Genomic DNA, 25,000 nt, shown 5'->3' with positions numbered 1-25,000 from the left:
TATCTATTTATCTATGTTACACGCACACATACACACACACACACACACACATATATACACACACACTTACATACATATATATAAATACATACTCATCCATCCAGCCATCAACATGTACACACATACATATGTGTGTGCGTGTGCGTATGTGTATAAATATGTATATACATACACGTAAGTTTTGTAAAATATATTAAAAATATATTTCGGATAGTGCAGACATTTTCTTTTTAATAAAATTATTTTGACCCGGGTGCCAGACTAAGCATTGCTGTGAGCCGTATGTTTGATACTACTGGCTGAGATAATTTTTGCTGGGTAGAGCTAACCTGATCGATCAGTTTACATACCTTATAATTCTCTTTTAAATCCCACTTACAATCATTCCCTCCGAACATGCCTTATTTTGATCGTCGTTGGTCGTTGAGATCTTTTACTATCAATCAATGTTTATATTTTAAACACTTTCAATTAAATCTCTATTTTCTATCCACAGGCTTTGAATATTCCATGGGCTCCAGGTATTATCATAGGAACTGCATGCATAGTCTCTTCCATTTTACTTCATATATATTTACCAGAAACAGTAAACCGTGTTTTACCACAGAAAATCGGAGATGTGATTTGATTTAGAGATATTGAACTGAAACTGTATTGAATGTAAGAAATGTATTCAATATTGCATTTATTGATGCGTTGACAATACTTTGCATCAATGCTGTAATGTAATACAGAGTAGCAATCACCGTATATAGTAGACAAATATAAATATTTGTCGTCATATTTTTCTGTCTATGTTTAAAAGAAATGCAGGAAAAAAATTCTCATATAGTTCTTCTTACATTAATCGTGTTTAGTTAGGACATAAAGTAAGAACTATAATGTGAGAATTCATGTTTTTCTGCTTTACTTCTAAATATGTTGTTCCTAAAGATTGTTTTAGCCAATTACATAATATAATAACGCAAGTCAATCCCATTTGAAATTAATGAATCATCATCATCATCATCATCGTTTAACGTCCGCTTTCCATGCTAGCATGGGTTGGAGAATAATGGTGTTTAAAGAAATGTAATTAATTGAGAATTTAAGTTTCTTAGATTGTTTTCGTTAAAGGTTTTTTTTATCAAGTTCTTAATTGCGGTAGATTTTTTTAATGTTTATATATCACTTCTCTATATGGATATTTTCCTGTCTATAATGATATATGTATGAAGACAAGGCATTTATATCTGTCTATTACATCTAAAACTTATAGGATATACTTTGTAGTATATAACAGTATAATAAAAGTGATGGATGATCGCATCAGCAAATACAACGGTGAGATATAAGTAGATGTCGATACCATCTAGAACAACCGTTTAACTATTTTTGCCTATGGACCGTTTTGATTACTATTTTACTCTGGTGGACTCCATAAACATATGTCTAAAAATTAGTTTTAAAGAAACTTCTTTCAAAATTCCTATTTTGTTCTTCACATATTCACTTGTGTAGGTTTGCAATAACACTCTCTGAGTGTCCGGAAACATATTAAACAATCTAATTAAACAATAACTCTCTCTTCAGTGGCCAGAAACATATTAAAGAATCTAAAGCATAAAAGAAACTAACCTAGTTTTTTTTCTTGCAATAAATACATTATGGACGTCTAAAATGTTACTGTGGACCGCCAATTTACTATTTTGCTTGCATGGAATCCCCGCCCAAATTTTATATGGAACCCCAGGGGTCATATGGATGCCAGTTGAGAACCACTGATCCAGAATGTAGATGTATTAGAGAGTGAATAAATATCGTCACAGCATATTCAGAAGGAGTTTGTTATTCTTGAATAATTCGGAATCACTTTTGTATCTCAACGTATACCTAATTTACGTGATGTGAGAAAAGTCACAGTTAGACCATGAACTAGGCGCAGGTGTAGCTGTGTGGTAAGAAACTTGCTTCCCAACCACAGAGTTCCGGGATCAGTTCAACTGCGTGGCATATTGGACATGTTTTTTCTACTATGGTCTCGGATCGACTAAAACCTTGTGAGTGGATTTAGTAGACGGGAACTGAAAGAAGCTAGGCGTATATATATATTTATTTATGTTTGTGTGTGTGTGTCTTTGTGCCTGTGTTTGTCTTTGTGCCCGTGTTTGTCTTTGTGCCTGTGTTTGTCTCGCCCCCACCATCGCTTGACAACTGATGTAGGTCTATTTATGTTCGCGCAAGGACGTCGACGCACTTCACCGCTAGTAATTATCTGCATATAGCTAAAGTGGCACATCCACCGATCCTCTCGCCCGACTGGTAGAGGAGAGTGAGTGCCTGAGGACATTCTAGGCGCCAAGCGCACAGTCTTGGTCTATCTTTCAACCAGGACTTTACCCGTCAAAGTGACGAGTTGCGGAAAGATGTGCCTCACAAACGGAGCCCACACACGTTCACCTTCAAGAAATCATTGCAGGAGGTGGTATCTGAGTGCATGTCTGCGTATCAAAAGCCACGGCATGCCTAAGCTGCCACGCAGAGGAAGCTGGCAGCAGACTGACTGCATGATCATTAGAACACGTCCCTTCTCGTCAACTCTGTCTGAGAAATGATGAGGACTATACTAAACTCTTATACCATACCGAAGTGCGGTGGTTGTCAAAAGGAAACTGTGTTTTATGCTTTGTTGAACTGTTTCATATAATCATATCTTTGAAGATACTCCATTATCTGCTTCATTGCTGGCTGCAAGGTGTGATATCTTTTTTCTTCGTGATATATTCACAAAATTAAATGACTCGAATAAATTATTGCAAAGAAACAGAAAAGCTCTCGTTGATTGTAAATCATTTATCACTACCTTCATTTCGAAATTGGTATTGTAGGCGACTAGTTATAATTCTCTACTTGTTCTATTTCGTCGTTTTGATTCTCGAATGGGCATGTCACATTGATTATAAGACTAAATGTATCCGGTTTGTGTACCCCTTTGTATAAGGAAGTTTCATAATGATTTCACTTAATCGTTTCCAAGGATTTTTATTTCTTGTCCCCATAAAATACTTATTGCGCTTTTCTGTGAATACAAATCCGAACCTCTTGCAAAACATTCAAGTGAATTATTGCAGCAATCTCGTCATGCTCTCGCTTTTTGTATTCATATTGAGCTAACTGAGGTGATACTGTTCCGATGTGAGATATAGTCTCATCTGAATCATTGCACATGCTTGTAACTTCGTAAACAGTCCTTCACCCATTGCCTCGTTCAGACGAGCTTGTTTGCTTGGTAGAGCGTGGGACACGAGGATGCACATGATCTGGCAGTGTCTGGAAGCAAGGTCACTTTCTGAATGGCCTCAAAATATAGATGCACGACCAGAAAATTCAAGCCACACGTACTCGTTCTCCTTCTAAACGACTCTGAGGTATGAGTCTAGTGTGGGCGAAGCACCTCAAATGGCGTTTTGTCAATTGTAATTTCGATGTTGTCATTTCTACTAAAGGATAGGAAGTCACTCTTATTCCATGATAACTGCTCATCTCTATACAAACGCTTTCAAAAACTGCACCACAGAATGTCTTTTGTTTAATTACAAGTTGAAACTAATAGTTTCTGTTATGTTTTTATATTTCTTAGTAAACTTTAGGTACACATGTGGGAAGCTGAATTGAACATTTTAATAAATTATGTATTGTCTGAGATAGTATGTAAAAGTTAAAACATGTTTCGTTACTATATACACACGTAAATGTATGTACTATACACACACACACACACACACACACACACACACACACACACACACACTCACACACACACACACACACACACACACGTGCAAACGCGCGCGCGCAGGTATAGCGATTTTGACAAACTTTCTTCCACTATTGAGAAAACTGCTTTTAACACAGCAACAGGCATCCAAAGAAATGGAAATTATGTAATGCTGACTGAAATTAAATATAATACCTACCATAGCAGTGATAAAGATTACAAGCTTTAACTTTATACATGTATATATATATATATATATATATATATATATATATATATATATATACATAGTATTGAAAAAAAGTGTAGGTGGCATACGAGTGGGTATATATTTATGAAAAAGAAGTTTGAAAACGCCAATATATAAAAAAATGAATTTTAATTTATAATTTTGTCACAATATATATATATATATATATATATATATATATATATATATATATATATATATATATATATATATGGGAGAATGTACGAAAAACAACAACAGACGAGGACAGGTGGTGTAAACAACAAAAGGATGTATTAGCATGACGCTCGGGAATACGGAAAGTCTTTAACGTTTCGAGCTACGCTCTTCAACAGAAAGAATACGGAGACAAGGAGAAAAACACGGAGAAAAAAAATTGAATAGTGTTCAGTCAACGGTCAATCATAGTAATGGTTGACCGGAAGTTAGAAATTTTACACAGGAGAGCTAAGAAAAGGGGGAGATAACAAAGGGGGAGAAAGAACGGTGATCGAAGAACGAGGGGCTGTGTGTGTGAAAGATAGAATGCTGGTGATCTTGACGTATGTATGTGTGAAAATGGGGAGGGGAGAAAGGAGTTGGTCAGTTGTAGTGTGTGCGTGGTGTGATGTGAGGGTGTTGGTGTGATGTGATGTGAGGGTGTTGGGAGGTGGGGAAGGCATGGGTGGAGTGTGGGTTAGGCTGAGGGTGGGGGCAGATGTAGGGGTATGTGGGTAGGGGGTGGGTGGTGGGTGTAAGGAATTGGATGGGGTGGAGTGGGAAGGTAGAGTAGGAGTGTGTTGGGGTGTGGTGGGATGAGCTTATGAGAGGGGGGGTTGATGATGAAGGGGGAGGGGGAAGGTGGATGTAAGAGAGGGGGGAAGGTGGGTATGGGAGAGGGGAGAAAGAGAGGAAGAGAAAGAGAGTGAGAGAGAGGGAAAGAGAGAAGAGAGTGAGAGAGAGTAAGAGAGAGTAAGAGAGTAAGGGTGAGAGAGGGGTGAGAGAGGGGGGAGAGGGAGAGGAAGAGAAAGAGAGTTAGGGGTATGCAAATATACATATATATATAAACAAACTTTCTATATGCTTTTGGTGCGAATGTTTTTTTTTATACGGTGCCGTTTTTACAATCCTGTAAATAAAATAATGGTATTTTTATATAATCTTAAAGCTTATATCGATGACCGTGCAATGACTAAGGAAAATAGTCTAATAAAGGGGCATATAAGCCCTCGACATAAAAAGGAATGCTTTCCTATCCGCGTGGGTGGGAGACGAACCCACATCACTTTGTTAACACGATTAAGTGTGTTACCTTTACACCAGCGAATCAGCATCCGTTTTTCTTTCAAATTTAAGAACTATTATCGCTCGTGTTTGTTTTGTTTTTTTATATGTAAACAAACTTTCTATATGCTTTCGATGCAAAATGCTTTTTATACGACGCCATTTTTACAATCCTGTAAATAAAAATAATGGTATTTTTATATGATCTTAAAGCTTATGGTGACGACCGTGCAATGACTAAAGAAAATAGTCTAACAAAGGAGCATATAAGCCCTTGACAGAAAAAAGAAGGCTTTCCTATCCCACGCGGATAGGAAAGCCTTCTTTTTTCTGTCGAGGGATTATGTGCCATAAGCTTTAATATATATTTAATATATATATATATATATATATATATATATATATATTTATTTGCATATATAGTCTAAGGTAAGGTAGGGTGTAAAGTTAGGGTATTTTCAGAGAAACACTCTACCCGAATACTGCATTATCAACATTGTATTTAATGCAGCAAAACAAAATGCAGCAACAGGCATCAAAAGAAATGGAAATTATGTAATACTGACTGAAATGAAATATAATACCTATGATAGAGATGATAAAGAATACAATCTTTAAGTTATGTTTACACACACACACACACACACACACACACACACACACACACACACACACACACACACACATACCTTATATATTAAAAGGCAAGTTGTCTGTCTGTCTGTGTGTTGTGTGAACCACTTCTACTCCTACAGTTTTTAACCGAATTTCACCAAATTTGACATGCATGCTCTCTTTGACTTAAGAAGTTTTTTCTTATATTTGTTTTCTCGAAATTTCGCGCCCCCAACATAAATAGACTACTCTCACTTCGCCTAGGATTTGAACCCACCACGTCTATGCAACGGTACGCGTTTGATCTTATATATTAAAAGGTAAGTTGTCTGTCTGTCTGTGTGAATGTTGTGTAAGACAACGATTATCTAAGAGACAGGGGATTGGGTGTCTGAAGCTGCATAGGGTCGTAGGAGGTGCTGGAGATTAATTTGCTGGATGCCTGTTATTAATGAAGGTCAGGTGTTATATCCATTCTTCGCGGCGACGTAAGAATTAGTATTTTTAGGGGGTTGAGGGAGACGTCAGGGGTGTGTATATAAAGTCTGTACCTTTGGCCGAGTCGCTAGCCCCCATGGAGATGTCAAAAAAGTTAGATGTCTTTTTACGGGCCTAGAATTTTCCATCGAATTTTATATTTCGACGAGCGGCCAAGATGATATCAATATCGTTACGAGAGACGTTAGAATGTCCCATGACAAAAATGAGGGCCTTGTTGAGAAGGATACGGGATACTCTAAAATAATATTGGTCTATGTCAACTGGATAAATTTAAATGTAAGTATAGAGCTTAAGAAATTAAACCACTGGATGACCTCAGTAATTTTAGCCCATAGGCGTAATGTGGATGTAGCATTAGGTTGGAGTATAATCCTGTCTAATATAATTTTGCTAATTTTACCTATATCCGAACCCGGAGGGGCATATGAGGCGAACGGAAGAGTTCTCGATGGATCAAAACAGTTTGATTCAATTTCGTTGGTTCTCTAAGAGTTTCAAGGGTGATACTAATTTTCAGCCATTTTGAATTTGATTGAAGAAGTTGACTTCTATTACCGTTAGGCAGACTGTGATTGGTCGAAGAAGGTCATGTGGTGTCGTGGTATGATTTTGGTATAACGGTACAGTGGCAACAGTTAGTTGAATAAACCGCATACTCAACACGAAATCGACCACGTGCTGGACAGGAAATCTGTCAGGTTGGTGGAGGGGAGGTAGGAAGAGGCGGTGTGCACAAGTATATAGTTGTATATGTGTCTCTGTTGTCGCGCTCATATGGTTTTTTGCGTGCATATCTGTATTGATGCGAGCGTGCCCATCTCTACATGGGCACACACTCTCACGCCCCCGATATATATGAACGGGGCCACGCACACACACACACACACACACACATATATCCACACATGCGTATTCATTCATATGTACAATGCATACCTGCATACATGCACGCATCTAGATTAGTGTGCGCATGAACGTGCGCACCTGCGAGCGTCTGTATAGACATGTGTACCCACGAGCACGCGCATGCATGAGTATACATGCGCATAGCAACCGTCGGGTGTCGGTAAGCGTTGAGATTGGCTTCACGCTCGAAACTCTCAGAGAACAAAAGAATTTGAATCAAACTGTTTTAATCCATACACGTAACATCCAATAAATGTGTTGAATGCCTTTCTTTCGTTTGTTCACTCACTCCTACACACACACACACACACACACACACACACACACACACACACGCACACACATATTGCTACGGATTTCTTTCTTTCTCCGCACTTTTCGTTTCTCCACTTTCTGACGAAGAGCCATGCTCGAAACGTTATGCATATACTCTTTCTTGCACCTTTACTATGCGTCAAGCTAATGCACTCCGAGTTTACGCCCTTTCGATTTTGTTGCTTTGCAATTCATTATTTTTAATTTTCAATTCTCCTCTCTCTCTCTCTCTCTCTCTCTCTCTCTCTCTATATATATATATATATATATATATATATATATATATATATATATATATATATATATATATAAAAGATAATAAGAGTGAAAAAAACTACAGAAGGCTTGTGTTACATGGTTAAAATATATATTTAAATTATGTCAGAAAAATGTTATAAAATCTTTTTGGTATATAAACATTGTATTTTGAGAAATAACCGGTTTCGTGTTGTCTTTTCAAATTTCTCTACTTCATTGTAACGTGTTCGCTTCAGTCTGAAAAAGAAGAGTTCTAGATAGGGGGAGGTAATTAGGGATTTCTTCCGGTATAGGGGAGATAATCGAAATCTAGGAGGTGGTAGAATTTGATTAATTTATCATGGTTTTGTTCTATATTTTTTTCCTTATTTCTCAGTGGGGTGATGAATTTCCTTATTTAAATGTGTTAGCAATGGTTAAGTTTGGGTTTGTATTTTTGAATGAAAAAGGTTTCCTTATTTAATCTAATCTGTGTTGGTGTATTAAAGGCACATTGATAGAAAGGAAAGATTATAAATTGTGGTAGCATTTGTTTTGCGCATTTCTCAATATGTTCACTAAAAGGTATCATTCAGTATTCTGGACATGCAATCTGCTGGCGATGCAGAGTGCATCTACGTCTGAGAGATAATCCTGTGGACCCTATGTAGTTCTCGTGGCAGCCCGAGCATCTTATTACATAAATAAGGTTTTCTGAAGCACAAGTAAAGTTAGATTTAACTTTGAATTTGTGTCCCTCTTTGAAGAGGAATTCTGAACCTTCTAGAACGTTTGGGCATGTTGCACAATTTGGTCGACCACATTTTTTTACTTTCGCATCTGTTATTTTGGAAAATAATTTTGCCTTTGTGAGGATCTTTTTCAGTGATTTTGGTTGTTTGTGGCTTTCGATGATTTTGTGTGTGTGTAAAATGTCCTTTAATTTGGAGTCCTTATGTAGCATTGGTTTGTTTTGAGTGATGATGGTGAAGGCTTCTTTGTTTCTGGGGTTGTATGTGGATATGTACGGCAGTATTTTCGGGGAAGTTGTGTTGCTGTGTTTAACTTTTCTTAAGTTTTCTATGTTAATTTGTGATGCACGTCTGATTCCATCCTCTATGAGTTGAACTGGATAGTGTCTGTCAATTAGTGTGTTTTTGAGTTCTTGTAGTCTGTAGTCTCTAGTATTTTGTTCTGACACTATTGTGCATATCCTTTTTGCAAGGTTGAAGGGGATGTTTGTCTTGGTGTGTCTTGGGTGGCATGAATCAAATAGTAGATATTGTTTGGCGTCTGTGGTTTTGTAAAATATGTCCGTTTCTATTTTTAGGTTTACTTTTTTAATTAGTACTTCGGTTAAAATTACAAACGAGGATATACTTAAAGAACTCAAAAATATTAACTGACACCTCATTTCCTTAAATAACAAAATTGAGGACTCAAATCTTCTCGCCCGGGAAAGGATAAACAGTGAAGTCACTACTCACTACACTGATCAGGTTAGTAATGATTTACAACTTTTATGCACAACCCTCAAATCAATGTACATTAACAAACCTAACAATGAACAACAACCTCCTCTACACGATACTATCGACAAATTCATTTTAAAACAAGAACAAATTAGTAAAGATTTAAACACTCTGTGAACTACACTAAAGTCGGTATTCACAAACAAACCGAACAACAGCCAACGCACACCAAATGAAACACACCAGGACGCCATATTTACACAAGTCAATTTAACAAAAAGAAAAATAGAGAATATTTGGAATACAAGCCTCCATAATAGAAAACTCGCTTACTGGAATATGATAAAAAATTCAAACAAAGCAGATATTTACGAGGGATGGATGAACTCAACACCAATTATTCTCCCACGCAAATTCCAGATCAAAACAATACCAAATGAACCTGACGGACAGAGAACCATCAGGGAAAAGTTAGCACTATTCCATCTAAAATCAGAGATTGAACTACTAAGACTTAGGGCCTCCACTAATGAAGAAAAATATAAAAACATCGACGAAGAGATGCACAGGGAAATAAACAAACAAACCGAGGGACAACCCCTCGAAAATACCATAAATTTTTGGAAAGAAGTCTGTGAAAAGGAAGAAAGAAACTCTCTCCTACGCTGGGAAAAAAGCAATGATTTCTTCCAAAGATATGAATCAACTTTTAAACAAGAATTCAACACAGATAATCCTTTCCTAAAGAAAAGAACTATAAACAATAAACAAAAACTGAACAACGCACAAACCACCACCAATTTCAACCACTTAATCAACAACAACCCTCCTCATTACCCTCCATACACCATAAATAGAAATCACTTACAACCACCACTTTTGAACCACCCAAAACTAAACAGGGAACAAGCTTACAGACAACGCATTTATTAAATAGATTGCACCAAAGCTAAAGATCACACATACACAAGGAACAGAACACACCAACAACGTCCCAACACCAGGCATAACCACCCCATAACAACCCAAAACAACACTAGGATAAGAAACACACCACATGCTAGTCACTACTACCCTTTGACCCAAAATTACTGGCCCCCACCGAACTCAAGAACAACACAAAATAACACCAGATCAAGAAACATCCCACATACTAGAGTTACACACATCACTAACCAAAACACCCATAGACACCCACACACATATAACAATCTAAGGCAACAATACTACCATTCCCCCGAACCAATCCCATATAACCTCACTGACAGCTCATGCAAACAAAATTACAAACAACATTTTTTAGCCCCAGACCAGAGACACCAGGACACAGGCTGGAATCTAGTAATCAGGAAAAACCGAAGATAATCAATCTCTCAACCAAACCTCTTTCAAGCATAAAAATAGACATCCTCTCAAAAGGGCTAAAATTCACCCCAACTCCACGCAGAGCCAACCAAAATGAAGTGAAGGACAGTATAACAGAATTCTGTAGAAAATTAAGACTCACAGAAGCATTTACCAATCACAACACTGAAGATGGCTCACTAGTCAAAAACAAAAGTGAGCACATCCCACACAAAGGTAGAAATAAAAATCTAGATGAATTCTGCAACCACATCGAAAACTTCCCTTACCACACCATGCATAAACAGACAGTTAACTCAAACTTTAACACTACACAATGGAAGGAACTAATAAAACTCCAAAATGATGAAGATATTACGATTAAGGAAGCAGATAAAGGAAGTGCAGTTGTAATAATGGACACATTATACTATAGAAACCTAATAATATCCATGCTGGATGACAATCAACACTATGAAAAAGTCACAAACTACACCCCACAAAGAATAATGAAAACCCTGTCCTCACTAATTAAAACACATGGAAATGAACTGACAACCAAGGAGATTGATTTTCTAACAAACTTCAAATGCAAGCCCAGCCTTTTCTATGGTCTGCCAAAAATACACAAAAGCCAGATCATAAATGAGACCATCAAAACATCACCAAAGACATACATACATACACCAAATCCGGGGGATTTAAAACTGCGACCCATCATAGCTGGCCCAGCCTGTGAAACACACAGACTAAGTCTATTTATGGACATCCTCTTAAAACCCTTCCTTAAACACATCAATAGCTATATCAGAGATGACTTGGATATGCTAAATCACCTCCCAAAGAAAGTCAAGGAAGAAACAATCATGGTCTCATTTGACGTGATTAATTTATACACCAGTATACCTCATAATTATGGACTTGAGGCAATTCAATTCTGGCTGGATCAATTCCCGAAAGAAATCCCAAACAGGATCAGTAAAGAATTCATTACTAAATCGGTTGAATTCATCTTACGAAAGAACCACTTCATGTTTGACAATACTTTCTACCGACAAAAATCCGGAATTGCTATGGGCACTAGGGCAGCTCCAGTCATTGCGAACCTAACAATGGGTTACTTGGAAATAATAATATACCAGGAATCTTTATCCACCTTTGGAAACACCCTTTCCCAATACATAAAAGAAAATTGGAAAAGGTTCCTGGACGACTGTTTCATACTCTGGAATGAAAACACAGATGAACTCTTGAAATTCAAAAGTCTATTGAACAGTGTCAGCCCAAACATACAGTTCACAATGGAGTACAACCAAAAGGAGCTCCCATTCTTGGATATACTAATTAAAAAAGTAAACCTAAAAATAGAAACGGACATATTTTACAAAACCACAGACGCCAAACAATATATACTATTTGATTCATGCCACCCAAGACACACCAAGACAAACATCCCCTTCAACCTTGCAAAAAGGATATGCACAATAGTGTCAGAACAAAATACTAGAAACTACAGACTACAAGAACTCAAAAATACACTAATTGACAGACACTACCCAGTTCAACTCATAGAGGATGGAATCAAACGTGCATCACAAATTAACATAGAAAACTTAAGAAAAGTTAAACACAGCAACACACCTTCCCCGAAAATACTGCCGTACATATCCACATACAACCCCAGGAACAAAGAAGCCTTCACCATCATCACCCAAAACATACCAATGCTACACGAGGACCCCAAATTAAAGGACATTTTACACACACACAAAATCATCAAAAGCCACAAACAACCAAAATCACTGAAAAAGATCCTCACAAAGGCAAAATTATTTTCCAAAATAACAGATGCGAAAGTAAAAAAATGTGGTCGACCAAATTGTGCAACATGCCCAAACATTCTAGAAGGTTCAGAATTCCTCTTCAAAGAGGGACACAAATTCAAAGTTAAATCTAACTTTACTTGTGCTTCAGAAAACCTTATTTATGTAATAAGATGCTCGGGCTGCCACGAGAACTACATAGGGTCCACAAGATTATCGCTCAGACGTAGATGCACTCTGCATCGCCAGCAGATTGCATGCCCAGAATACTGAATGATACCTTTTAGTGAACATATTGAGAAATGCGCAAAACAAATGCTACCACAATTTATAATCTTTCCTTTCTATCAATGTGCCTTTAATACACCAACACAGATTAGATTAAATAAGGAAACCTTTTTCATTCAAAAATACAAACCCAAACTTAACCATTGCTAACACATTTAAATAAGGAAATTCATCACCCCACTGAGAAGAAAGGAAAAAAATATAGAACAAAACCATGATAAATTAATCAAATTCTACCACCTCCTAGATTTCGATTATCTCCCCTATACCGGAAGAAATCCCTAATTACCTCCCCCTATCTAGAACTCTTCTTTTTCAGACTGAAGCGAACACGTTACAATGAAGTAGAGAAATTTGAAAAGACAACACGAAACCGGTTATTTCTCAAAATACAATGTTTATATACCAAAAAGATTTTATAACATTTTTCGGACATAATTTAAATATATACTTTAACCATGTAACACAAGCCTTCTGTAGTTTTTTCACTCTTATTATCTTTTATACATCCAACCACGTGCTTTCACATACCAACTTTCTCACCTATATATACATATATATACATATATACTTATAGGTATGTATGTGTGCATGCATGCATGCATGTATGTATGTATGTATGTATGTATGTATCTATCTATCTATCTATCGGTCAGTCTGTATGTACGTAAGTATGTATGCATTTGCATCACTCCAGCATATATTTCACATCTTGAATTTCTAATGAAACTAATCTTGCTGACCGAGATTACGGCAAATTATAGTGATTATCTTATTGTCTTTACGATATAGTTGGAATTTTTATATTCTTCTTTTTCTTCTGTATCACGTTCACATCTTCAATCGTCTGAGGTAAGACACGGTTTCCTGTTTCTGGTAAAAGTGCTTGGAGCAAAATTGAAGAGAATATACATCCGGTTCCTATGATAATCCCAGGAGCCCACGGAACTGCCAAAGCCTGTACATAGAAAATTACTACATTAGTGAAATTATATAAAGGGTATTCATTGATAGATAGAAATAACAGACCAAACAACATGGTCCAAGAAAGGATATGATCTTGACCAATGGAAATAGCTGTATTGTCGAAGGACCAAGTATGTGCTTTGACTAATTACACTTGTTCTGTTTCATATATAAAAGACTTTGTTCTGGTAGAGAACAGCTTATTCTCACAGATGCATTTGGTATTATATAAATACTCTTTTCTACTCTAGGCACAAGACTCGAAAATTTGGGGGAGGGTGCCAGTCGGTTAGATCGACGCCAGTTCGCAACTGGTACTTAATTTATCAAACCTCGAAAGGATGAAAGGTAAAGTCGACCTCGGCGGAATTTGAACTCAGAACGTAAAGACAGACGAAATACCGCTAAGCATTTCGCCCGACGCGCTAACGATCCTGCCAGCTCGCCGCCTTGGCATTGTATAAATATTGAAAGAAAAAACAAATAAACGGAATGAATGTGCAAGTGAGAGAGAGAGATAAAGATTTAATGAAATAGATAGATAGATAGATAGATAGATAGATAAAAATATCACTTTAGGAAGAGAAAACTGCTTTCGTGAGAGAAAACGTTATAAAAGTAAAGAATACTAACGAAGAAAGAGGGGGAGAGAGTGAGAGAGAGAGAGAAAATGAGAGAGAGAGAGAGAGAGAATGAGAGAGAGAGAGAGAGAGAGAGAGAGAGAGAGAGAGAGAAAGAGAGAGAAAGAGAGAGAGAGAGAGAGAGAGAGAGAGAGAGAGAGAGAAAGAGAGAGAGAGAGAGCGAGCTGTACAGTACTCGGAACACACACCCTACTAAAGAATGCTTGTCACTGCTGATTAGTTTGCAGAATGCAGTTGGAACCTGAAGACAATTTGGAAACTTGCATTCCAATAAAATTTTCTCTTAAACTTGGGAAAAACGCTACAGAAACTTTTGAAATGTTCCAGACTGCTTATGGGTTAACTTTTGTGGGTCAAGTATCTGTTTTTCGCTGGCACAAGGGGACAGGCAAAGCAAATCCACCGGGAAGCTCATGATGATCCCCTTTTTTGACAGCTAGGACATCATTTATATCCATTGTGGTCCCTCTGGCCAGACGGTCCACAAAGAGTATTTTTGTTGAGGTTTTGAGAGTTCACAAAAAGATTTCTCGCAAAATGCCGGAGCTCTTCCACTCGGGTCGGTGGCACTTCCATCAGGACAATGCACCAGTTCACAATTCCAGTCCAGTAATGTGACAGAGATGGGCATCAACATTTCCCTCACTCTCCTTACAATCCAGACCTTGCTCCTTGTGATTTTTAGTTGCTGAAGGAAAACCTAAGGGAAAGTCATTTTGAAAACATTAAGAAGATTAAGGAGGCTGTGACAAGAATCCTGAAACCTTCACTTTAGAGGAATACGATGGGGACTTTACGAAGTAGATGGAGCTCTAAAACAAGTGCAGGGGATCGTAGATTGAAGGACATTGGAGTTTTGTGTTTCTGTGAAATAAATAAGTGTCCCTCTTGAAAATCTCTCAAAACTTCTGGAATGTACTTTGTATGTTTTTTGGAACACATATTCCATAGATATGCAAATAGCTGGCGGGTGAAACGGATAGTATTAATAGTGTTAGCGACAGACTTTGATACCACTATATATGTATGTAGTAGCACGTGTTATATAATGAAAATCATTGATAACAGTCTTAGTAATTAAGACCATGTAGTTGAATATTTTTAAAGTTTAGATTCGATAGAAAGGGTGTTCACTTACCACGAGTTTGAGGAAAGGTGATGCCATGCATGCAAGGCGTGTAAAGGTTGTAGCAAAACCACTTCCAACACTTCTACAATCACAAGCGATTTACGGCGATAAACAATGTTTAATAAGAATTTATAAGTCGAGAAATACTTCAGATACAATGATAAGTTATAAAAGGTAGAACAAGAGGTTACACTCTACAGAAAATAATGTCTCGTTTGTTTAACTTGTTTTCAAATGTAACGACGATTACATTGTTTCAACTCTGTCTCCAAATCCATTTTCCTAATGTCTCCAAACACCAATCAAATTTCAGCAATCAACTTAACTAGTTTAAACTTCTCTCATTCCTAAATTAGTAGAATGTAAGTCTTTCAACTTCAAATTGATAAAATCAAAAGTTTTAGAAGAAAGGAAATTAAGTAAGTCTAGGGGACGACATGACTTAGGAAAATATAAATAAGCAATTAGTTAATTAAAATAAAACAGATTCGAACTATGATTGAAATTATGGAAATGTATTCATCTATTCTAATACGAATTTGAGGCTCAGTTAAATTTTATTTCAATTTTGAATTCCAAATTTAATTCCCAGGATCTGAGCCATATAAAAACAAAGGTAGGTATCTTGCCATTTCTACAGAAACATTTATTACCAGTTGTTTCGTACCTTATTTGTGTAGGGTAGAGTTCTGAGGTGTAAATGTAATCACCACACGAAGCAGCATTCAGTCCAGCGGCGGTCACAACATACAAAGCGAGAATGGCATATTCCGTTGTTTTACTGCTCTCTAGAAGAAAAATACGTTAACGATGAAATGAGCCTTAGTGTTTAGGCAAGAATTCGATGAAACCAATAAAAGGTATGTCAATACCAACAATAATAATAACAACCAAATAACAAACAATGGTGATTTCTAATATAGGCAAAAGCCATTCATTTTAGGTGAATGTTTAACAATTATATAGACCCCAGAACAAGAGGGCTACTGAGCCGTGGTAATGATCGCGATAGTGTTGCCACAGAGAAAGGCCAGCGACATGCGTTGCCGTAGCCACTCTCCATCGCGGTGCTCGTTTCTCCCACATGTTTGAATTAAACATGTTAGAGAAATAACAGAAACTTCTATTCACCGCAACTTGGCGTTCAGCCAGTTTTACAGGAATGTCAGCTGAAATTCTGAAAAACCACCTTAGGTCTTAAATGCCTTTTGGACCCAGGAAATGAATGGAAACTGTTAGCAATAAATGGGGATAGAGTGACAAGTTGGATAAATGATTTAGGAGACTTTGGAAAAGACAAACTGTAAGAAGTGAACCAGTCTTATTTTAGTGATATAAAACTATAATTTTGAAAGTGAAAGTTGCGCAGATGAGAAATGAATATTTTGATAACTACAATATTTGAAAAGCAACTATAAAATCTAAGATATTGGCACATTGTAGTACTGTCGATTACATAGTGTTAGATAGAATCGAACTGGAATGTAATATAGAGTATTGAATATAGACAATAACATTGGTATTGTTATGAAATTATGAATAATAATATGAATAGTAATAATAAAGAAAGAGATAGTGATAGAGCTAGAGAAAGATAGTGAAAGAAAGGGAAAGCAATAGGAAAGAAATAGATAGAGAATGAAAGCGAGAGAGATAGAGTGAGAGAAAGATATAGAAAGAAGGGTGCAGAATTTGCCTATACTGTGCCATTACAGACATGCGCTACACTGCTAAACATTCATGTATACATTATTTCGACCAAATTTAAGGACGCTAATATGACTGATGTCGATATTTACCGTGGCGCTTGGAAGGAAGGATTTATTTACTATGTCACATTTATGGGATTAATATATTCCCTTCTGATGTTAGAAATCGACAATTAAAACTGCAGATATCACCACGTTTTCATGGGTGAACGTAGAAATTTCGATGTCGCTGTGACAAGCAAGTGGATGTTAAGCCTACTACCTGAGTGAGATACCATAAAACACTATTGCAGAAAAGTAAATAGTAGGATGAACAAAGTGATTAAAAGGTTGTTAAAGGAAAAAAAAAACATGCTACAAATATAGAACATATATATGCTTAATATTACCTGCCAATAATTTTATCAGCGAAACAGAGATGACACACGTGGCAGAAAGTATCTTTAAACTTTGTAGGGATATTTTGTGACCGAATCTACGAAAGAAAAACCGTTTCAGTATATATATATATATATATATATATATATATATATATATATGTATATATATATATATATATATATATATATATATATATATATATATATATATATATATATATATATATATATATGTATATATATATATATACATACATACATACATACATACATACATATATATATATCTTCATTAGATGGAAGTTGAAATATATACAGGGTGCGTAAGATATTTGAGAGGACAGATTTATATTTATAAAAACAAACAGATATATAATAGATAATAAATAGAAAAAACATATATAATAACAGATAACTTTATTTATCAAAACATGCTATGAGGATAGAAATAAACCTTCTTTTCCATAATGGTATTCAATAAAGCCACCTTCAGCCTCAACGACTGCTTCTATATGAGATCTAAGTCATCTACATACTTGAATCAAGAATCTTGGTTCATTTTGGACATTACTCTGACTATGGCACCTTTCAAAGAAGCTTTGGTGTTATGGGCGTGTTTATTGACCTCTTTCTCAACAACGCTCCACATATAATAGTCCAATGGATTGAGATCTGGGGACTTAGAAGGCCAAATGTTAGGGGTTATGCGATCATGTGTTACTAGAACCATGTGGATAGTGCACATAAGGCCTCCCATTGCATACACTGTCTGCCCAGGGCTTAACAAGTGCAGGGTCTTTCAAGTGCTTTATATATATATATATATATATATATATATATATATGTGTAAGACCCTCGTACATTTTCTGAGTGTATTAATAACGTGACTATTAGTTTAGTGTACGAGTCATTCGACTTTCTCCACTCCCTCAAAAGCTTTGGTAGTTAGAAGTGTTAGAGAGAGGCAAGAGAGTTTATAAATGATAGGATAGCTTAGAGAGTGTTTGTGAACGGATGAGTGAATTTTCATGTTGCTCAGAGGGGTACGGAATCAACATGATGCGGCGGGGGTAAACCAATATATGCTGTCGGGCTCCGCTGCTGATATTGGGGGTTGCGTTCTATGCCTTGACCCGAGCATAGAACGGGGCTCGCCCCTTTGAGCTGGGAAATGAATGGAATGCCTGGTGTGTGTCTTGCTGTGGTTACCCCTCCTAAACAAAAGAATGGGGAATAGGTTTGGGTATATGATGATGATTAATAAAGTAATGGAAGAGAATTGCCTTTTATCAGGAATCGCAGCCGTATCAAATTCGAGTCATGACAAACTCATTCAATATATATTTACTATCCAGAATAAAACTCTGAAAGTCTTAGAGAAAACCGATCGTTAATTAGACTAATGAGTTTTCTATCACTGTAAGAGCTCCAATTAAATCTATGTGATATTAAGTAAACTTTATTCTATAAAATTCAGAATGTAGAACAATGTAAGTAAAGAACCGAGTGGCTTTTTGCTTAATATACGAGTCAGTCGACTTTCTCCATTCCCTCAAATTATTTTAATAGTACATATTAATTACCTTCTTGCTAGCACAGAGTAAATTCCATTAGAAAATACCTCAAATAAAGCCACCACAGAAGAATTGAGATAGATGTTGCCAGCAAAAACTTCCATCATTTGAAAAACACTGTTCCATGAACTTACATTTACAGCCCTGTAAACCAAAGAAACAAACACTGTTAACTTACTCTATTAATATGGATTGTAGACATTTTAACCAGGCTTTATGTAATAGGTCTGATATATATTTTTGACTATGAATGTTTGTGCTTAAGGGAATATTGCGTCAAGGAAAAGTTAACGTTATAAACTGACGAGATTTTCAAGATGAACTTAAGAAAACAAGTGTAAGATAGAAATGACTGCATGTAAATTAGTTTAATACTGATCAACAACTTGTGGATACTAGAGTGATAAAAGAATTTAAACACACGTGTGTCAAAGTTATAGAGAAATAGTTTACACGGTTTTCATAGATATATCTTACTTCATTAATATTCTTTACAAAGATAAGTTTCATATACCATACTTTCTAATCATCAGGAAAAAAAAATTATAATATATTGTCTATTCTGATATTCAAGCACAATCAAAGTTACTTTAACAAAAGTCATATCGTTGATTATTCTTCTGAATATTTAATGGTAACTATTACAATAATATCAACAATAAGGCGGTGAAACTTACCGTTCTATAGACACAACGATGGTTACTTTCCTCAGATAGGGTGATTTAAAGATAGCAAGTAACTTGACAAGCAGTGAGGATTCTTTTTCAGTTTGTAGTTGTGTATGTTGGGCAACAGTTGTGACATCTTGTTGGACTTTGGAGTTACCATTTCGACACTCAAGACTGGTTTCTTCCATGTGTCCATCAACTTCTTGTGAAGTATTTTCTGAAGTTATGCTCCAGACTTTATCAAAGTCGACTTTGTTCTGTTTTGCTGCTTGTTTGATAATTTTTTCGGCTGCTTTTACTTTCGAGTTGGCAAAAAGCCACCGGACAGATTCCTTCAGGAAACTGTAAGCATAATAAGGTAAATATAAGGTAATAATTGTCTGGGAAGATATTCTAAAGTAAATGAGTATCTGAGACCGTGTGTACATTTATAATACGCGTGTAGATATATATATATATATATATATATATATATATATATATATATATATATGTGTGTGTGTGTGTGTGTGTGTGTGTGTGTGTGTGTGTGTGTGTGTGTGTGTGTGTGTGTATATACGTATATATATGTATATATATATATATATATATATATATATATATATATATATATATATATATAGTGGTGTGGATAGTGGTGAGGGGAAATCCACGAAGGATGAAGTGGCGAGCCATGAGTTGAGACTGAGTCTCAAAGTCATGGTTGTCACTACAAAGCCTGCGCAGACAGAGGAATTGAGAATAGGGGATGGAGAGCTTGGCGTGTTTAGGGTGGGAGGAGGAGAAGTTAAGGTATGAGTGTGAGTCTGTGTGTTTCTAGTGGATGGAGGTGGTGAGAGTGGAGTAATGAATGCTGACCGAAATGTCGAGAAAGGCGACGGAAATGTCGGAGATAATGCAGAATAAGTGGAGGGTAGGATGGAAAGATTAGACAAAAGAGAGAAAGGAGTCTAGTTGTTGGCGGGAGAGTGAGAACGCACCGATACAGTTGTCAATATAATGACCATATATATATATATATATATCAGGTCATTAAGAATGAAAAGTCCACCGATTATGAACTGAAAATTTATTTTACTTTATCTCAACAAAAGCAATGCACTTAATCAAAGTATGCACGTAAATTATCAACCCAATTTTGCTATGTTATCGGTAACTTATTTATGCCGACAGAGAAGAATTCTGGAGAGCAAGAGGTGATGAAATCACGAAAGGCTGTTTTTACATCTTCAGATTTGAATTTTTTTTCTTTGTAAAACGTTGTATGATGCTTGGAAAACATGATAGTCAGTTGGTGCAAGGTTTGAGGAATATGGTGGATGACAGTGTACTTCCAAGTTCAGTTCCTGTAACTTGAGTAACGTTCTTTCTGCAACATATGGTCGGTCATTGTCTTGCAAGTGAATTGAGAGCCTCTACTGACCAATCTCTGTTGTTTAATTACAAGTTAACGCATCATTTTATCCAATTGGTTGATATATACATCCGCTGTAATTGAGTCACCAGGTCACATGAAGCTGGACACCAGCGCTGGACTACCAAACAGACACCATTAGCTTTTTTGGTGAATATTCTTTTTGGAGGTTGTTTTTTGGCACTTCGTCTCTATCCAACTACCGTGGAGAGCGCTTGCTATTGTTGAAATGAATCCATTTTTCATCACACGTAACAATACGGTGCAAAAACGGTTCACTTTTGAGCCATGACAGCAAAGAACAGCAAGTTTCAAGACGACGTGTCATTTGATGCTTGTTCAGTTCTTGTGGTACCCACTTATCTAGCTTTTTTACCTTGCTGATTTGTTTCACATGGTCCAATACAGTTGGAATTAAAACATCAAACCTTACTGCTAACTCACGCGTAGTTTGAGATGTATCCTCTTCCACTTCGACACTCCAGACTGGTTTCTTCCATGTGTCCATCAACTTCTTGTGAAGTATTTTCACATGGTCCAATACAGTTGGAATTATCATTAACCACCTTGGTGTCAGGTCTACCACGGGGCTGATTTTCAAGAGTAACGTCAGCAGACCGCAATTTCTCAAACCATCGACGTACAGTGCGCTCATTCGCCACATCTTCACCACACTCCTCATTGATGTTTCGAGCTGTCTGGGATGCATTGGTTCCACAACGGAACTCATATTCATAAACAACACGAATTCTTGATTTATCCATGAGTTCACAAAAATTGATTTACAAGAGAAAACTCACAATATAATCAGACACCATGAATTGCGCTTTGCAAAGTGAAGATGTAACTCTTCAATTATGTAAAACAAAGAATTGTCAGGATAAAACTGGCTCCTCTAATTAGGAAATGGGAAAGTACCATTTAATGGGAATGGTGATATCAATTTCACTCATATTTCTATCATGGTAAATTCCTCAGCTGAATTGAAGAACAGGGTATTGCCAGACTTAAGTAATAATAATAGTTCACATAATATTATTATTATTATTATTATTATTATTATTATTCAGTAGTTTTATTTTTATAACGTGCTTTCACTTCACTACCGAGCGCAGCTCTGTGCGCCTTGGGTATGTGCTGTGGTTTGCTGTGGTGCTCTTATGTTTACTGTATTGAAAGTGTTTTGCGTAGAATGTGTGCAGTACCCAGTAGTGCAATTTTCTGTATGTTATATATATTTGTAAGTCCTGGTGTTTTTGTTATGTATTTGTCTGAATATTTTTTTATTATACCTAAGGCACCTACTATGATAGGAATTGTTTCTGTTTTTAGATTCCACATTCGAGTTATCTCTATTTCCAGGTCTTTGTATTTTGAAAGTTTTTCCATTTCTTTTAGAGAAACGTTGTCATCTGCTGGTATTGAAACATCAATTAGAAGGCATTTTTTTCCTTCATGATCTTTGACAACTATATCTGGTCTATTTGCCTTAATTTCTCTATCTGTGTGTATTGGCATATCCCAGAGTATGGTTGCTTTCTCGTTTTCTGTGACCTTTTCTGGCGTGTGTTTATACCATCTTTTTTCTGTTGCTATTCCATAATGTTGGCATAGCTTCCAGTGTATATAGGTCCCAGCTCTGTCGTGTCTGTGAATATATTCCTTATTATTATTATTATTATTATTATTATTATTATTATTATTATTATTATTATTATTATTATTATTATTATTATTGTTGTTGTTATTAAAGTGACTGTAAGCAATTTAGAACCTAAAGGCAGAAGCACAGTCATCATTAAAGTGACTGAGGGTGCTAGTCAGCACCAGCATTGCTAGAAATAAGAGTCAAAACAACTCTTAGCCACGTGAGAGTACTTTTCTAAGGACTGACGAGGGAGACAAGTTCCCTACGGCAAGCGAGATGGAGTCATATCATCAATGATTTCAGATTTGATTAATCTTCATCAGTGGCCCATTACAACGTCACCGAGAGTTAAAAGTTCAACTTACCTTGTCAGTTTTATGGAGAACACCACATATATATATATATATATTATATAATAATAATATTAATAATAATAATAATAATAATAATAATAATATAAATAATAATAATAATAATAATAATAATAATAATAATAATAATAATAATAAGCGACACAAGCGACACAAAAACTTGTCAATAGCCTGGATAGACTATAAAAAGGCCTTTGATAGCCTACCACATAGCTGGATTAGGAAATGTCTGGAAATGTATAAAATAGCTCCTACTCTGCGAAACTTTTTATCTGTAAGTATGAGATCATGGAGAACCACACTGATGTTGAACAATGACAATGAATCTCTAAATGCTGGAGATGTAAGAATTTCATGTGGCATTTTCCAGGGTGACTCACTATCACCACTCCTCTTCTGTCTAGCCCTAATACCGCTCTCAAAATTGCTCAATGATGCACAGTATGGTTATAAAATATTTGATAAAAATATAAATCATCTCATTTACATGGATGATTTAAAGCTCTTTGCAAAAAATGACCAACAACTCAAAGGCCTACTAGCGATTGTTAAACAATTCAGTGATGACATCAGGATGCAATTTGGCCTTGATAAATGTGCAAAAGCTATCTTTATCAAAGGAAAAATGACAAATACATCTAATGTGAACCTTGACCAGCAAAATGTCATAAAAGAGTTAGAACCAGCGGAGAGCTACAAATACCTAGGGGTAATTGAAGGGGACAATATCAAGCACTCAGTGATGAGGGAAAGGATCAGAAGAGAATGTTATCGCAGGGTGAGAGCAATACTGAAGACAGAGCTGAACGCGAGAAACAGGATCGAAGCGATCAATGCTCTAGCCATACCAGTCGTGACTTACAGTTTCAACATCGTTAACTGGTCAATTACTGAAATATGTAATGTTGACAGAAAAATACGAAAACTGTTGACAATGCATAGAATGCACCACCCTAAGGCAGATATAGAACGTCTTTATCTGCCAAGAAAAGAGGGAGGTCGAGGACTACTACAGCTGGCATTATCAATGAAGGTAGCCACAATTGGCCTAGACGCCTATATGAAAAACTCTGAGGACTGGATGCTAAAACTTGTCTTAAAATATGAAAGCAAGAAAGCATCTTACTCAGTAACAAAACAGGCAAAGGAATATCTAAGTGAATTCCAATTGCAACAAATTCAAGAATTAGACGAACTAGAAACACCTACAGAAAAAGCTAAGCGCTTGAAAACCCGTGCTAAAATTGCTGCCTTAGCTATTATGACTGAAAAATGGCATGGAAAACCTCTCAATGGCAAATACCCAAAGAGAGCGAATAATGCAGATATTGACAAAGCCCTTACCCACCAATGGTTAATGGCCTCTGGATTGAAATCAGAAACAGAGGGGTTTATCATAGCAGCCCAAGATCAATGCCTACCTACAAAGAACTACCAGGCCAACATATTAAAGAACGGCAGCTCCCCATTATGTCGTATATGCCAACAACAAAATGAGACCATCGATCATGTTGTCTCCATGTGCAGTCTGCTTGCGCCTACAGAGTATCTCAACAGGCATGATAGAGCTGCACAATATATTCACTGGGTAATATGCAAAAACCTGGACTTGCCCCATGATAAAAACTGGTGGGAACACAAACCACCCCCAGTACTTGAAAATGATCACATTGCACTCCTCTGGAACTTCACCATTCAAACTGACAGAAAGATAGACGCAAATAGGCCA

The 25,000-nt window shown here is 36.4% G+C and overlaps 2 protein-coding genes across 6 annotated transcripts in view; one reads left to right on the top strand and one right to left on the bottom strand.

Annotated features, from left to right (window-relative positions):
- LOC106869361 (organic anion transporter 3) overlaps window positions 1–1,819 on the top strand; it is a 25,048-nt gene extending 23,229 nt beyond the window's left edge. For 3 of the 4 annotated variants that reach the window (XM_052971584.2, XM_014915086.3, XM_052971582.2), the window contains one exon: window positions 497–1,819. In XM_052971584.2, the coding sequence (XP_052827544.2) occupies window positions 497–628 (132 nt within the window). In that variant the 3' untranslated portion in view covers window positions 629–1,819. The remainder of the gene's footprint in view (window positions 1–496) is intronic. The other variant, XR_016243607.1, reaches the window with a different exon arrangement.
- An 11,329-nt stretch (window positions 1,820–13,148) lies between these two features.
- Window positions 13,149–25,000, bottom strand: part of LOC106869339 (organic anion transporter 3) — a 26,172-nt gene continuing 14,320 nt past the window's right edge. For both annotated transcript variants that reach the window (XM_089359624.1, XM_089359625.1), the window contains exons 5-10: window positions 19,848–20,180; window positions 19,180–19,314; window positions 17,606–17,691; window positions 16,175–16,295; window positions 15,517–15,589; window positions 13,149–13,729 (exon numbers count right to left, since the gene is read on the bottom strand). In XM_089359624.1, coding sequence (XP_089215750.1) covers window positions 13,553–13,729; window positions 15,517–15,589; window positions 16,175–16,295; window positions 17,606–17,691; window positions 19,180–19,314; window positions 19,848–20,180 — 925 coding nt within the window. In that variant the 3' untranslated portion in view covers window positions 13,149–13,552. The remainder of the gene's footprint in view (window positions 13,730–15,516; window positions 15,590–16,174; window positions 16,296–17,605; window positions 17,692–19,179; window positions 19,315–19,847; window positions 20,181–25,000) is intronic.

Source organism: Octopus bimaculoides, chromosome 11 (genome assembly GCF_046866305.1).
Source record: "Octopus bimaculoides isolate indiv1 chromosome 11, ASM4686630v1, whole genome shotgun sequence".
Lineage (NCBI taxonomy): Eukaryota > Metazoa > Mollusca > Cephalopoda > Octopoda > Octopodidae > Octopus > Octopus bimaculoides.
This window is presented reverse-complemented; position numbering and strand designations above follow the sequence as displayed.